A 15,723-nucleotide genomic window follows, 5' to 3' on the forward strand; every position below is an offset into this window, starting at 1 on the left:
AGAAGCATACATCCGTTTTACCGGTGAGCACTGTGTTTATTAAGAAGCAGCCCAACGCGCCCTCACAGCGGACATTGTTTGTAGAGCAGCCGGACTTCGAAGACCGATTACTCTAGAAAGTCGCAAAGAATTATGTGAGCGGGAGTGGGGCCGTCCTCCCGTGCGTTGCAGCTCAAACTTAATATTAAGGTCCTCCCTCGGTTTAATGTATGCGCGCCCACGTACGTACGCATCCGACACATGTTCAGTGGCTAATATAATCGCGGGCAAATTTTCCCAGCGCTCGATGCGGTGGCCGGTGTGCTGTGGTTGAAGGTGGCGTCGGGTGGTGAGGCGCACGTCTTTAGTGCGTTCACTTTTCGTATCGTTAAACTGTTTCTCTCTCTATGTCTTCACTGCTCGAGGGAACGTCGACAGGCGGCAGCCGCTTGCTGCCTTCCTCTATGCTTTCTGTACACCAGCGGACAATATAGTCAATTCAAATTTGGCGCTAGAATCACAATGCATAGATGCTCTTGAAAGCCTGTCAGTGTCGAGAGCAAAACAAAAAAGCAAAAAGTCGGTTCTAGTGCTCTAATAGGGTATAAGTATTCAGTTTACGCTCTCTTTATATATTTAATTGTACGTTTTGTAAAGTGGATAACGCGCCATTCTATCATCATCATCATTCGAGAGTCAACAATTGCGATGGCCATCTAGCCAACATTTTTCGTCTAGCCGAGTTTGTGTTTGTTTCGGACTGTTCCATCTGCGATCGTGAGAATATTTTGAAACCGATTGAAGCTCACCACTTTGTACTGCCTATCAAGTTGCCAATATGCACTGTCCGCACGACTGCTCGCATGGTTCAGCGGCGCCGTCGGTTCACCAAACATTGGAAGAACTAGATTTCAGCAGGGGACTACTCGGCGCAGGTAGGTATGTTCCCGTTAGGGGACTAAACACGTAACTCAGTTTACATCTTTTTTTAGCCTCCGATGGGAACTACAAGAAGGTCGAGTCACTTCTTCAAAAAGGCAATAACCCTGATCAGGTGGACACTTACGGCTACAGTGCACTTGTAAGTTACACGGCGATTTATGAAGCGATTTTGACGAGTTCCCATTTGCTGTCTGTCTCCATCTGAGCCTCATCAACAAAGTGACAGGTTTGACACAGTGACACAGGTTTGAGAAGTTGCGCTGATTGGCTCAAATTATTTCTTGCCTTAATCTTATAAATTTAGGCCCTCCGAATTTTACTTCCTTATGTACTAGGAACAGCAACGCAAGTATTAACACTTGAGCATATTTAAGTAATGCAGACTGGAGTGGTTGAAGGAAACTTTACATTTTCGAAATAGTTTCGCTAAATAGTACCAGAAGTAAATTAAAAATAAATATAAACATTATCCAACAAGTGCGTCTAATGTCGCCGAGGTATAAAGCTTACTGCGTGCGTGGCATGAATGACCAAGCTGATGCACCATTTCTTTGAGACTGGCACACTCCGTCATGTACGCTGTGCATGACAGGCTGAAAAGTATGGGTTTTGTTTGTATATTTACCCGCTGCAGTGGCTTAGCGGCTATGGTGTTGGGCTGTTAAGCACGAGGTCGCGGGATCAAACAATACTACCTAGATTAGCATTGGAGCAAGTCCGGGTGCGGCGGCCGCACTTCGATGGGGGCGAAATGCATGGGACGAAACGTGCCCCCGTATATTCGGGGTACGTTAAAAATCGCCTGGTGCTCAAAATTAATCCGGAGTCCTGCTTTAGGACGCGCCTCAAAATCAAATTGTGGTTTTGGCTCTTAAAACCCCACAATTCAATTTCTGTATTTTAATCCTTCCCTCCCATCTTTATTTCCTTAATCTTTTTTTAGGTCAATGAGCCATCCTTTACTGAATTCATTTGACTTTTTATGTTGCTGCTTTTTGATCACAGCTCTATGCCTATAACCCAGATAACTTTAGCCTTATTTCATAATGCATAACAAAATGTGCTTCCTGCCAGTAGAGAACAATGTTTAGTCTCTGCATTAATGGCAGCTCTGGTGTCAAAGCAGGATGTAAACATTAGTGCCAACCATCAATGTGCACATGTGAGCTAGTTGGCGACCTTATCATAGCGAAGAAATGTCACAAAAGTGAAACAACAGAATAACGACACAAGGCAGACTACAAGTTGACGATTCTGTTGTGGCAACTCCAGTATATCATCACCTTCACTGTATCAGTGAAGCCTGTTAATTATAAAATGCAGTGCATACATTACCTGTCGAGATTATTTTGCAATCTCTTGAATTGAAACCTACAGGTGCCGCACTGGCCATCACACTTTCAAGCAAGAGTTCTTACAAGTCATCTATAAATTCAGTTGTTCAAATTTTCAAGTTGTCCATAGTTTCTTTGAGTGCAAGACCCTTCATTGTTGTCGAATAGAAAGATGATTTGCTGATGATTTGCTGATTATTTTGCGTCAAAATACAATTGCCTGCTCATTTCGTGCCAGTGTTTTGTATGTGAACTGAGAACAATGTGCCTTCTAGTTTGCACGTGTTGTCCAAAAGAGAGTGCCGGACTTTTGTGTAACATTTATTCTTGGAAATAAACTTGGTGTCATCACTTTTACAGATTTATGCTTGCAGGCATGGGCATTCTGACATTGTGGAGCTGCTACTCAGTCGTGGCGCAAGACCAAACGTACAGACCAATGGAGGTGCCACTGCCCTTCACCGTGCGTCTTACCATGGGCACCTGAAATGCGTGTGTTTGCTTCTCAACAAAGGTGCAGACTGCACCTTGGTAGACAGTGATGGGAAAACAGCCCTGCATAAGGTGAGGAGACGCTTATTGTACAACCTAAAGCATGCTTATGTGTACTGGAATTCATAGTTAGCATGTTACAGAAGCAGTGTGTGTGACAGTGCACTACTTGCCATCTGAATACAGCATCTTGAAGACAACTATGCAGCCAGTCACGAATGATAGCTAGCTGTTCAGCTGATGGCACTTGGCTGTACCTATTCATCTGTGTAGCACCTAATATTCATTTAGGTGCTGTGATTGCACGAGACGTGATCTATGGAATTAATATTAAGTGCATCCAACCAACAACAAACCAGCAATAGTAATGTAACTTGGAATGAAATAATGTCACTGCATAGTTGACCCATCTTCTAGCAGGCCAAAGCAGAAATGTAATATACATGATTTGAAAAGTCTACATACTCGATTGAGCACCTGGGACAAACTCCTCTACTGTAAATTTTTAGGGCTCTTGAATAGTGAAATTCCCTGCTAGAATCGAATATGAATATCTGAGGAAAATTACCTCCAAATATTGAATGTTGTCATTCCTCAACAAAGTGAAATGTAAAGTTTGCGTGGCATCCGTCGGTAAAGATACAGTTATTTATATCATTTGATACATGCATGCAATATGCAGTTGAACATCCGGCCAACTTAGGGGTTTGCAAATGCTTTCAGTCATCTAGTGCACCATCATATTGCAGTGATAAAATGAGGGAAGAATACATGACCAGATGCACTTGTAGTGTTATGTAAAGATGTTGGTGTATTACTAATGCACTGCACATTTTCTTATTATTTTGGGTATGACCATGTTTCATTCCCCTTTAAAACATGGTCATACCCAAAAATAAGAATTTGTGTTGTCTAAATTGAGACAACAAACTTGTAGGGTGCCTGAAAGCAATGAATTTCGATTGAGTGACCAGAAATAATATGAGACTTGCAAAATAGTGCACACCTTCTATGACCGGCTGAACCACTCACTGGAAAATATGGTTGGAAAACAAGGCTGAACTGAACCACTGAACTTACCAGTGCATAGTGGTCCCTGTGTGTAACAAGGTTTCTTACCATGTTTTTCAACACTTTTTTTTCTTCCTTGTTATGCGTCAAGTATAGATCAAAGATGACACCATCTCTTCTTTATTCATGGCAAAAGACTTGGTCAGACCACTTGCGCGGAAAACGATCGGTTAGACCATTTGCAAAAATCTTTAATTCGACTGCATTGTGAGGCTGTATTACAACCTAAAGCTCTGTTCCACAGACTATATTTATGTTTTTAAGTGTGGTCCCTCCCAGGGAGTAGGTGCAAGCACAAATGCTTTCCAAGAATTCCTCTGACAATTTTGTCCTGAAATCTGAATGTTCCCAGGTAGTGGAATGTGCAGCTTGCTCATCCTACTCTTTTATCTTGGCACCACACTATGCTGCTTTTCTTTTCTTGCAAAAAGTCAGAATGCTGGTTGATTTCTGATGACAAAAGTGGAATTGCATTCCATTTGCGAGTACTTGCTTGTTGCTTGCACTGTTACAAAATGTGGCATGATTATTAAAATAACTAAGCGCCTAAAGGAGCACTGTGGTGCAAAGATGAAGTAAAGATATGTGGAGAAATAACTACACATTGAAAACGATGAAATGAATGCTGAGGATGCAATTCGTAAGGATTTGTTTCCGGCAATTCTGTCCATTTTTATGTTGTGCTGAATGGCTAATACTGGTGATTAAAGGGGTGTAGCTTTGTGCGAGCCAATGGTTAAGGCAAAAAAAGAATGAAAAATGAGGTGCATCATTGCAATATACGAGTTCATGCACCACTGGCTTTGAAACTCTTGCAAACAGGAGTTCAAACCCAATATCGGTTGTGAAATAGATTTTTGAAGCTTTTGTCCTCATAGGTTGACAGAGTGCTTCAGCACTTTCTTCGCTATAAATATACACAGGCTGTTTTCTATGAAAGTGTTTATGTATAGCATTTGCAACGGGCCTTTCTGTGCCATTGCCTAACAAGTTTTGTCTAAGGCCAGGGCATTTTGTGGCATGGATTTGGTCCACTCTGCCAAAGGAGGCACTACAATCACACTTCATAAATTTTTCTTCTCTTTGCTTGCAGACAGAGTTGTTTGAAATGGAGAATTAAATGAAGTTTTCTTCTGATGACGCCAGTAATTCAGGTCATAAAATTTAAAATGGTTGACTTCTAACATTATCTTATCCTTATTACATAATGTGTCCAGGATACGCGAGAATTTTCCATATGTAATTATGAGCATGCATTCAACTGCAAATTTGCGGCTGCTAGACAACAAACTTGAAGCGTAATCTTGAGCCTTTCAATCACATTTCCCAAGCTAGGTACATTGGAATCTCTCTAAATGGAACCTCAAGGGACCAGGAAAAAGTATAACAGGAGTTCCATTTACCGAGATCGCACTCAAGGATACAAAAGGTGCTCTTTTGAAAGGGCCAGATACTTTATTGCCAACAGCAGGTAATAGGTGTAGCAAACTCAACTGCAAAACTTATTTTTACAAAGTTTCTAGCTGCCCGCAGCCGCTGACTAGAGGTAGCAGCACAATACATTAAAAGGTCATTTAATGATATATATAGCCGTTAAACGAAGAAACCACTCTTGAAGTCAGTGACAACTTTGATCTTCATCTCCAGCATGAGTGGATTGTACAGGGATTTCCATGTTGCTGTAGTAAACGTTAAGCAAACTCTCAGCTCACCAACATTGCCAACACAAAGACACTACAGCCAGCCACTGATCATGGCACCAACAAAAAGCATCAACAGCCACCGTGATGAGAGAGTGGAGAACTGGTGAGAAAACCAGAGAAGGGAATCCAGGAAAGGCAGGAGAGGTGTAAACAGCGATGCATATTGCGATGCTACTAAGATTGGTTGATCAATGTCATTTTCTAATATTCGGTTCCGTTTACCTGGAGTTGGAAAAAACTTGCTTCTGTTTAACAAGCTTTTTCTTGCATTGCCTTGATGCCAAACATAATCATAAGGTTGTCGTTCTGTTTAATCTATTTCCGTTTATCGAGATTCTACTGTTCAGTGGACTCTACATGGAACCTCAAGGGACCAGGGAAATTCATTCAATTTATCAGGAGTTCCATTTCCTGAGAGACAAAAGCTGAATACAGTTGCTTGAATTCAGAACCAACCAACCATAAGGATAGCATTCCGTTTAAAAGGCAGTTCCGTTTAAGCGATTTCCGTTTATCTAGATTCCACTGTACAAAGCATTGCTTATTTGGAGTTCCTCTCCAACATGGCTTTCATGTTGATTGTGGTTGTGAAACGACTGGCTGTGGCAGGCAAGCTTCATGATAATTTTGAAAAATGTAGAATTGTTTATGGCTGTCCTACAGGCTGCTGAAAATGGACATGAGGAAGTCTGCAGGATGCTTCTGCAGAAGTCACCAGGTCTGCTTTCGCTGAAGGACAGTCATGGAAAAACAGCATTGGACTGCGCACTACCAAAGCATTCGCACCTATCTGAAGTGCTTCGGTGACCACAACAAACATGGACGATGGTGGAAAAAAAACTTTGGCAGACTCCGACGCATCATGCTTCAGTGTACCTGTGTTCCACTGTACATACTGTACGAGCAGCTTTGTCACACTTTACTGCAGGCAACCTTGTCATACTTTTCACGCCCACATTCAGTATAACGCCAGCTTAGGATTCTTTACTTGCGTCCGCTTGCTCAACTGCGTGTGCACAGTTGTGATGCAGCAATCAGAGCAAGATTGCCAAAGCACACTAATGTGATCAAAGGAGACTGTGATTCTGTGACGCCTGTGTTGGAGATATATAAGAAAGTTTGTCGTACTCAATATACGAAGGACGTTCCGAAAGTAAGTTTCGTCATTTTCTTGAAAGAGAAGATGGGGCACCAGGTGAAACAAACAATCGCCATAAGAATCCACACCTGTTGCTGATTCAATGACAGGAGGAATGAAGCATGCGCATAGCATCGAAGAAGAGAGAGTGGCAAACAGACGTGCGCTGACCTGGTCGCCAGCAGAAGTGCATGCTGTTATCCGGTATGAATGGGCACGTGGGACTAGTGTGTCCAGTAACCATGAATGTCTACAGATTGTGTATGGTAAAGAGGTCATGTCTCAGGCCTTGCATTACAGGGTACAGAGTTTTACCATCTTCAAACTGATTGCATGCTACAACAAATATTTCAATGTCGGTGGCAACTATGTGAAAAAACAGTGCAAGGTGTGTACAGTAGTTCATAATGTCGTTGCACATACATATATATTTTTTTGCCAATAAGGTTTCTTTGTGAAAATAAATTATGAAACTTAATTTTGGACCGTCCCTCGTAGTATTGACCTTATGAAACCCATTGTCCTACTTGTAGCCAAGCCCAAGAAAGTTTTTTAGGGTTGTACAGGGTGCGCCAATATTAAAGGAAGCAATGATATGCAGCAAGTGCAAGTTTGAACTTTCGCTGGTACTTATTGAGTAGCTCTTGTGTTGAAGAATGTGCCTCATGCTACCTTCTATACGCAAGCAAAAATAGCTACAAGCTGTAGTCTTGAATGCGGATCAAGTGTTCCGGTTGTTATTAGTGCTTTATGTACATGCCCAAGTGACCTTCTACACACAGTCACTTATGTGCAAACATCAAATAAAGCAACAACGACAATGGTCTGTTATTCTCGCTTTTATTGTCTGGAATGTACGTTCAGTCATTTACAGAAATTTGTGATTACTTGACATTACCACAGCCTCCACGCTGGAATGTGCTGCAAAGATGTTCATTGCAGTATATTTTGTACAGTGGAAATAATATTGGCTGCCGTAAGTGGAGAGCACTCATAGACTCTCTGCTGACTTCTATGTTCACAACTCTGAGTAGTACACGTTAAAAAAAACACACAAAAAAGCAGCTTAGCTGCAAATTTTGATTTTCACTGTGAAGAAAAGTTGCAACTTGCATGCAACAAATTCTTACTCCGCCAAAGATCACAAAAAAATGTCATGAGTGGGGTTGGGTCTTACGTAAGAGATAAATAAAATGTCATCACATTTTCATAAAAAAGAATACCGACAGGCTGTCAGGTCAGGAATGACTGCCTTTTCAAGGCTTTGATGTAAAAACAAATGAGGAGGAAGAGACAAAGAACCCTGCATACTGTAAGGTGTGTGTAAGTGGTGAAAACCGAAGTTCATCTTCACATATGCCGCTGCCTTGTATAGACTCATTAACAGTACTGGACCGACAAGGGTAGAGGAGACGGACTGTGTGCTTCCTGCACAGTCTTATGTATATATATATTGACAAGTACACACTAACATACTCGTGTTGCTTGCTTAAAGGAGATGAGCTGAGCCATGCTTAGCACACCTGCTTGGACGGACATCGCACTTGGCAGCCTATTGGAGCAAAACGCTGTTTCGACAGGGATAACAGCAGGCACAAGGCAATAAAAAATGCACAACCTGCCATCAAGTTTTGCATGAGTGAAAACCCTGACCCTCTGTTAAACTGTTGTCACGCATGCTAGCATTTCAGTGCGCACGCATATAAAAATGCAAAACAATATTCCCATGGCAGCTTATCAACAGCTTGGCAACAAAGCTGCCACTACACTGAATGGCGTGCCAACTCAAAGTTCACTATTTCACTCTGAGAGTCCTTTGTTTGTTCATGTTTGTTAACAGCAGGCTGATGTATGAAGTCAGTAGGTCATCCATTTTGTAGCCCTGTGTAAAAAAAAAAAAAAAAAAAAAGAGCACAGATTGTAAGGCAGAAATATATTCCAATGAAGAAATAAACTTTGAAGAAAATCATACAAGTAACCAAAGCCAATTATGTCAATTTGTGTCAATCCGAAAATGCTTTATGGCAGGATTTAGTTATCCTAAGCTAAACAAAATAAGATGCAAAGCACACCCCTGATCTAACCTCATGAACAAGCAAACAAAGTACATATTTCTACTTCCTTCAGCAGAACTTCAGATCAGGTGCACACACACATGCGTGCACGTGCAGAAAAAGCTAACAAAGAACTCTGAGGTGGTTTTATCATTCAGCAGTTATCACGTACCTTTGAATAGTTGTACACCGCCATTTCTTTAACCCCACAAGATGTATCATTTTACTGTTTCCTTCGTACCAATGTACTCTATATGGCCAGAAACAAATACCAATGAGTTCTTTTAATTTTAGTAAATATAAAAGAGTGCAACCTGGAGCACAGCTGAAGAAAGAGGATGGGATGAATGCTGTACTGTCAACAAGATTCATTTGATGATGGCCCCTTATATACATCCATTTTTACTCATGCACAAAGAGATCCACTGAAATCGACACATGCTTAAAGGCAAGACTCTAGAATGTACATTTCACTCTCGAGTAGAAGCACCAATGTATCACTGATAAACATTGCTCAGCTTTTCTTGATACAAAATGCTTCTACCAGCTCTCCAGCTGTTTTATTGTCACTCTTCAGTAGCACTGCACTCGTTTAATCTTGGCTTCCAAAGAGGGGCGCGCGAATAATCGAAAAGTTCGAACATTATCGAAAATTACACTTTTAATATTCATATTTGATTCGAAAAATATATATTTGAAAATGTTTGAAGATTCGGTTGGATACGAATATCCGAATCAAATCGAACATATTGCTGGCTGTGCGGGAACAAACACGGTTTTTAGCATTTGTTTCTACCTTAAAAAATATTGGGACGATCTTATGCTGAATTTTGCGATGATTTCGTGCTGCTGGCGAAATTTCGCCTGTAAAGCACACTTAGCCATTAAACACCCAAACTTTGCGGATAAGCCAGCCTATCAATAGCAAGGGGCACGGGTTTGCGAACAGCGAGTGTGCACTTTTTTTTTTCTTTAACGCGATAGCGTTAAGGTCCCTGTGTCGCAGAAAATACGGCGCCGGCGTCCGGCATCGGCCGTCGTCTCGGCAAAAAATTCGACCCACCCATACGCAGGCCCTCCATGTGGTGAAAGGAAGTTACCGAACTAATTGAATTTTTCAAGCTAAAATACGTAAAAAAATCGTTAAGTACAACTTGCACACAACCTACAGACATGATAGCGCCGGAGTAATTTGAATGTACGAGAAAACAATTCTGTTAGGCGAAAACTCAAACAAACCTCTTTTCCAGCGTTTCTACCATTCATAGACCGGCCACGGCGTCCGAGATTTGCGCGCAAATGTCGGAGGCCACGGAAAGGCGCGACCGATTCCTTGCAAGACTTCCAGATGGCGCTCGCCTCTGCCGCATCGCGGCCTACGCAACAGGTCGCGTTTCTACCAGAAAGCCCACGTTCGTGCATAGCGTTCGCCGCCAGCGTTTCCCGGTAAACATTACGGATACATACACTGCAGTTGCCAGGAAGCGTGAGAAGCAGTTAGAGATATTTTGAATACTATCGCGTTCAGCGTAAGAGGAAGCTTTAGCTCGAGTGCTCCTATCTATATACATGTAAAAGGAGAATTCATTTTTCTTGGCAACCACTGCACCAAATCTAACGAGGTTTGTTGCAGTTAAAAAAAACTTCTGGTGACTGTTCGTTTTGAATTTTCGAATTATGCCATCAATTTTTAATAAAAAATTGGCAAAAACTGCAAGTTTTCAAGAATGAAACTATCATGTTTACAACCATGTAACTCAGCAATGAAAAACGAATTACAATTTTCTGCATTGCATCTAATAGTACATTTAAAACGGTCAAAATTGGTATATTACACATGAATCTAAAAAAAAATTAGTCATGGAAATACAGCTTTTGCAGAACCCTTGTACACAACATAAGTTCACGTAAGATATGAATTACAATTTTCTGCATTGCATCTAATAGTACATTTAAAACGGTCAAAATTGGTATATTACACATGAATCTAAAAAAAAATTAGTCATGGAAATACAGCTTTTGCAGAACCCTTGTACACAACGTAAGTTCACGTAAGATATAAATTGACATATCGAATTTGTCCGCTTTGAATGATCTAAAGGATGCCGTTTATGGAACCGGGATAGCTGTTCTTGATGCAGAGCGATTAATTTATAATTTCGCGCTACTATTTTTTCCCGAACTTTTGGATTTCTGAAAATTCTTTTGAAACAATTCACACTCGAAATAAAAGATCCGCTACCAACAGTCACTAGAATTTAACTTTCTCTATTAAATCCAACATAGTTCATTAAAATTGGTTCAGGGGTTATCTCAGAAAAGTGTTTCTACGTTTTACATGTACTTGAATAGGCCATATTGCAGTTGGGCCCGAGCTAAAGCTTCCTCTTAGCATCGTCCAAATTTCTTTTTCAGCTCCACCCCTAATTCTGAGTTTATTGTTTGACAGCAAGTGCGAAGAAGGATGACTGGCACAGAGTCAAATGCCTCCAATTTTGCGGGGATTTGATGCGGTATAATAAGGCACAAGCTGGTGAGGACAGCTAGTGGGAATAGGGGGAATAGTGGAAGAGGAAGCAACCATAATTTATGCCATTCTTTTGCTTGCAAGCTTTGTTTAGATCAGGCAGTCTTAAAATGTAGTGAGAACATACCAGGCAAACCAGAACTCTTGAGTTCTGACTGAATTAATTGGCACCACACATCTTTGCTGGCAGACTAATTCAAGATAACCACTGTACTGTTTTGCAATAGCCGTAATTTTGTAGAAAGTTATGTCCGAGCATGCAAACATCAGAAGGCGTAAAATATTTGGGATGAGTATATTTTAGTTTCTGCAGCAATTTTCACACTTTAAAGGATATTTTTTTACATTTAACTAAAGCTTAATTTCATGACAACTTTTGTACATTTATTAGCCACTCCTCAAGGCACACAAATTATCACAAACATTGAAAATACAACGAAGAGTAAGCACTCACAAGGGGTGTCTCGCAAAGCAGCTTGTTGCCACGCACCAGGTTGCCAATGGTCATGTGGAAGTAAGTGTTCCCGCTGCTCCAATTGGAGATGCGTGTGAATGGGTGGGTGACTAGGATATCCTGTTTCATTGCCAACGCCCCCAAAGAAAACAAAAGCATTAAGTGTTGCACACTCACTTAGAGAGATGCACACTGTGTGCTGGGAATGACTTTTGCACAACTGCTTCTCTCATACACACTACAGTGAAGACCAGCTGTCTGAAAGTTCTTGCTGGCGAACTTCAACATGCATGTTCAACATTAATTATCAGTAGCATGTGCAGCACCCACCGACTTACCTTGGACACTGGATGAATCAAACTCACTCCCTGCTTGTTAATGGCAATCAACAGCTGCTCTGGGTAACTTGGCTCCGTAGTTTGCTACGAGACAGAATACACGCTAAATCAATTGTTCACTCAACTTTACCAAATCTTAATTTAGTTAGAACTATTACCTCGCATTTCACAACCTAACAGCATGCATCAGAGCCCTTTTGTTGAAACCAGTGTTTCTCATACACTTAGCTGTTATGGGCCCTTTGATCTGCAGAGAGCCATTGGAGCATCAACTTAAATCCATAACAAATAAAAACATGTTGCATTTCCTACTATCACAATTCTGCTTAATTGCTTTACTTGTCACTCAGTCTACTATCAATTAAACAGGTTGCGTTGAATGTAGGAAAGGAGGATGCTAACATAAGGCCACATTGCACACAGTAGAAGTCTTAAATTCTGGTTCAACACACCGATCCTGTTTGTCTTCAATATGGTATGAATCAATGCAGAGGTCTCCGCTTCACATAGGCCATCACAAATGCGTTGCCAGGCCACCTCCTTTGATGGAATGATGTTTATGAATGGCATATCTCTAGGTGGCTTTTGCAGACTCCTTGAACAGTCTTGAAGATCCACCAAGTTCCACAAATCAATGTCCAACAAGCATTGTTTTAAACAGAGGTCTTTAATCACGGGTGAATAAAGCATAAACTAGCTTTAGACATTAACATTATTCACTCTCAACTGAACATGGGACTTGGTTTGGTTCAAGTCACCATATGTTTTTTCAAAACAGTGAAGCGCAGCAGCAAAAGTTAATTTCTCATAACTGGTGCAATTTGCTGTTAAAAAAATTATAAATGTGATTTCCTCATGTGCTGTATGTCCCCATTAAATCAGGATGGGCACACACATAAATAAATATGTAATATAGGCACTACATATGCACAAAGCTCTTAGGTACTACAGGCACAGTCAGCAACTGAAGGATTTAACCCTGTAAAGCCCCAATACCATTCCACATCCAGGATAATTAGAGCAATTAGACCATCTTTATTTCTGGCTATGAAGATGACATTTGTACAAAAAACAATAAAATGTATTTTTGATTGAGAACTTAATTAGTCTAGTTAATGAATTAATAATTGGTTAGCTTAACTATGGACAACTGAAAAGACGCTCAAGCATATCAAGAACGCTACTATAGGCTACGAATTTAGTTTCTTGAGCTTAAATATCAGAATTTCAAGGTGTCAAACTCAGCGCAGCAAAAATAATATGTCGGGCATTACAGGGTTAACACTGACGCAGAGTAGCTATGTAAGTGGTAAATTACGTGGGAGAAATACAGGAGGTGCTGCCTACCTTGACTTCGAAGAATGCTGAGCCAAACGTTGGCCATTTGTAGATGATCTTCAAGAACATAATTTTGGCATCTTCTTGCGATGTGCCTGCATCCTGGTTATAAGCAGCTACAATTGCCTGGAGTGATGAAATAGTCAGATTATAAAAAGTGTAAACAGTTAAGTCACAAGATGACAGAAAATGTTTGCAACTGCCATTTGCATACCCGTTTCCAGTCATTAGCACTTTGTGCCTTGATCATGTCAGCGGGAACAAGCTCTCTGAGCATAGACCTGGCAGAAAAATATAGTGGAAAGCAAAATTAAAAACTGAGAGACAAGGGCAAATAGAGCACTATGAATATTTATGCAGCATGAAAACAAAGCACCTCCTTTAGTTTCTCTGAATCAAATCAAACCAAATTTATGGGCCTTGAAATACAAGGATGGAGCAGTTGCTAAGGGCTGTCACAAAACAGATATTGGACAACAGGTGCATTGCTCGCAGATGTGACAAACACTGTGCAAGATACACACTTTACAAGAATTCACTCAAGTTTGTGCAGTGCAAAGAAACAGGAGACGAAGGAACACAACAGAATGTGGACAGGCACTTTCTGGATATTTTTGTGTTCCTTCTTTTCCTGTTCATTTGTACTGCACGAACCTAATACTTGAGTGAAACTTTATGTGGGTGCTTTTGTCCAGGCCAGCACAGGGTTCTATAAAACAGTAAAATACGAGCAAAAAGTGGTATTTCGTCATGACTGGTGCCTGCTTGTGTCAAGAAAGCAAAACATCAAGTTGCCTTATCTGTTCCTCGGACTGAGTTTGTCCACTTTCTGCACTGAGTTTGTCCACTTTCTGCTAATCCGCCTGCCTTTTGAGACTGACTAGCGAAACTTCAACTTTAAGTGAACCAAGAGTATTTTGTTACCTTTCTGAATACATCTCTCCCTTCCTGATCTGTCTTAATAATTAAGTCAAATCAAATCAAATCAAATTCTGGCATTTGACGTCCCCAAGTAATGCATTGGCTATGATATGGATTGTACTGGGGGAATTAACATTGGTCGCATGGGGTTGTTTAACATGCATTTAAACATAAAATGAGCGTTTTTGCATTGTGCCTCGAATAGAATACGGCCACTGCAGCTGGGAACCAAACCTGCAACGTCATGTATGGAAGCAGATGATCTTAAGAGCTTTTTTGGTTTTAGTGCTCCTATCTAAATACATTTAAAAGGAGAATTTGTTTTTCTCGGCAACCACTGCACCAAATTTGACGAGGTTTGTTGCATTTAAAAGATAAACTTAAAAGTTTGGTGACTGTTGGTTTCGAATTTTTGATTTAGGTCGTCAAGTTTTTATTAAAATATGGCAAAAATAGAAAATTTTCAAAAAACGAAACTACCAAGTTCACAACTCTGTAACTCAGCAATGAAAAATGACAATACAATTCTGTGAATTGAATCTATTAGTACATCTAAAGCAGACAAAATTGATATGTTACATAGGTATGAATCTCATAAAATTCAGTAATATGGAAATACAGCTTTTGCAGTACCCTTGTACACAACGTAACAAATTCACATAAGATATAAAATCACCAACCGAATTTGTTCGCTTTCAATGATATAATGGATGTCGTTTACAGAATCGCAATATCTGTTCTTGATGCAGAGCTATGAATTTGTAAACTTCGTGCTTCTATTTTTTTCAAGCTTTCGTATTTTTGAAAATCTTTTTAACAAAATCGAAATTTCGCTTGCAACAGTCACTAGAATTTAGCTTTCTCTCTCAAATGCAATACATTTCATTAAATTCGGCCCAGGTGTTACCTCAGAAAAAAGTTTTGCGTTTTACATGTATTTGAATAAGCCGCATCGGAGTTGGGCCCGAGCTAAAGCTTCCTCTTAATGACAAGGTGCACATAGGTCACTTACGGGACAGCCTGCAGTTCCACCTTGCTCTCCCCATATCGAACCCTGTATATAAGTGCAGCGAGCTTGGCTGCCTCTTCCTTGGTGCACTTGTGGTAGCCACGAAGCAACTTGGGCAGTTCCTGGAAGACAAAAAAGGCATGCAAAGCTTTGAATACAAGGGCCAACCAATGATGTGCAGGTTATTACTGTGCAACGTAGGAAGTTTAATTAAGGGCTGCACACATGGATAAAAATCTAAGCTAAGCAATTGTTCAGCACTGTGTAGGGCTGTACAGACGACTTCCAAGACTGACATGCTAGTTCAGCACTTGTTGCTTGGTGGCAGAGTGACATCTCTTTGAGGCTATCACTAAATGCTTTCAACCCATACAAGCACGAAAAATAGCCACAGGTTCACACTCAGGTATCCTGTGAGAAAAG

The 15,723-nt window shown here is 40.7% G+C and overlaps 2 protein-coding genes across 3 annotated transcripts in view; one reads left to right on the forward strand and one right to left on the reverse strand.

The window, feature by feature from the left end:
* Positions 1 to 663: 663 nt before the first annotated feature.
* LOC142572302 (uncharacterized) lies at positions 664 to 8,291 on the forward strand. Its single transcript, XM_075681299.1, has 4 exons — positions 664 to 914; positions 972 to 1,060; positions 2,616 to 2,819; positions 6,185 to 8,291. Exons 1-4 carry the CDS (start codon positions 818 to 820, stop codon positions 6,326 to 6,328), a joined length of 534 nt encoding a protein of 177 aa, XP_075537414.1. The 5' UTR covers positions 664 to 817; the 3' UTR covers positions 6,329 to 8,291.
* ck (unconventional myosin-VIIa ck) overlaps positions 7,483 to 15,723 on the reverse strand; it is a 197,795-nt gene continuing 189,554 nt past the window's right edge. For both annotated transcript variants that reach the window (XM_075681294.1, XM_075681293.1), the window contains exons 42-47: positions 15,304 to 15,422; positions 13,585 to 13,651; positions 13,380 to 13,496; positions 12,033 to 12,116; positions 11,695 to 11,814; positions 7,483 to 8,541 (exon numbers count right to left, since the gene is read on the reverse strand). In XM_075681294.1, coding sequence (XP_075537409.1) covers positions 8,455 to 8,541; positions 11,695 to 11,814; positions 12,033 to 12,116; positions 13,380 to 13,496; positions 13,585 to 13,651; positions 15,304 to 15,422 — 594 coding nt within the window. In that variant the 3' untranslated portion in view covers positions 7,483 to 8,454. The remainder of the gene's footprint in view (positions 8,542 to 11,694; positions 11,815 to 12,032; positions 12,117 to 13,379; positions 13,497 to 13,584; positions 13,652 to 15,303; positions 15,423 to 15,723) is intronic.

The sequence above is a fragment of the Dermacentor variabilis genome, chromosome 2 (assembly GCF_050947875.1).
Source record: "Dermacentor variabilis isolate Ectoservices chromosome 2, ASM5094787v1, whole genome shotgun sequence".
Classification (NCBI taxonomy): domain Eukaryota; kingdom Metazoa; phylum Arthropoda; class Arachnida; order Ixodida; family Ixodidae; genus Dermacentor; species Dermacentor variabilis.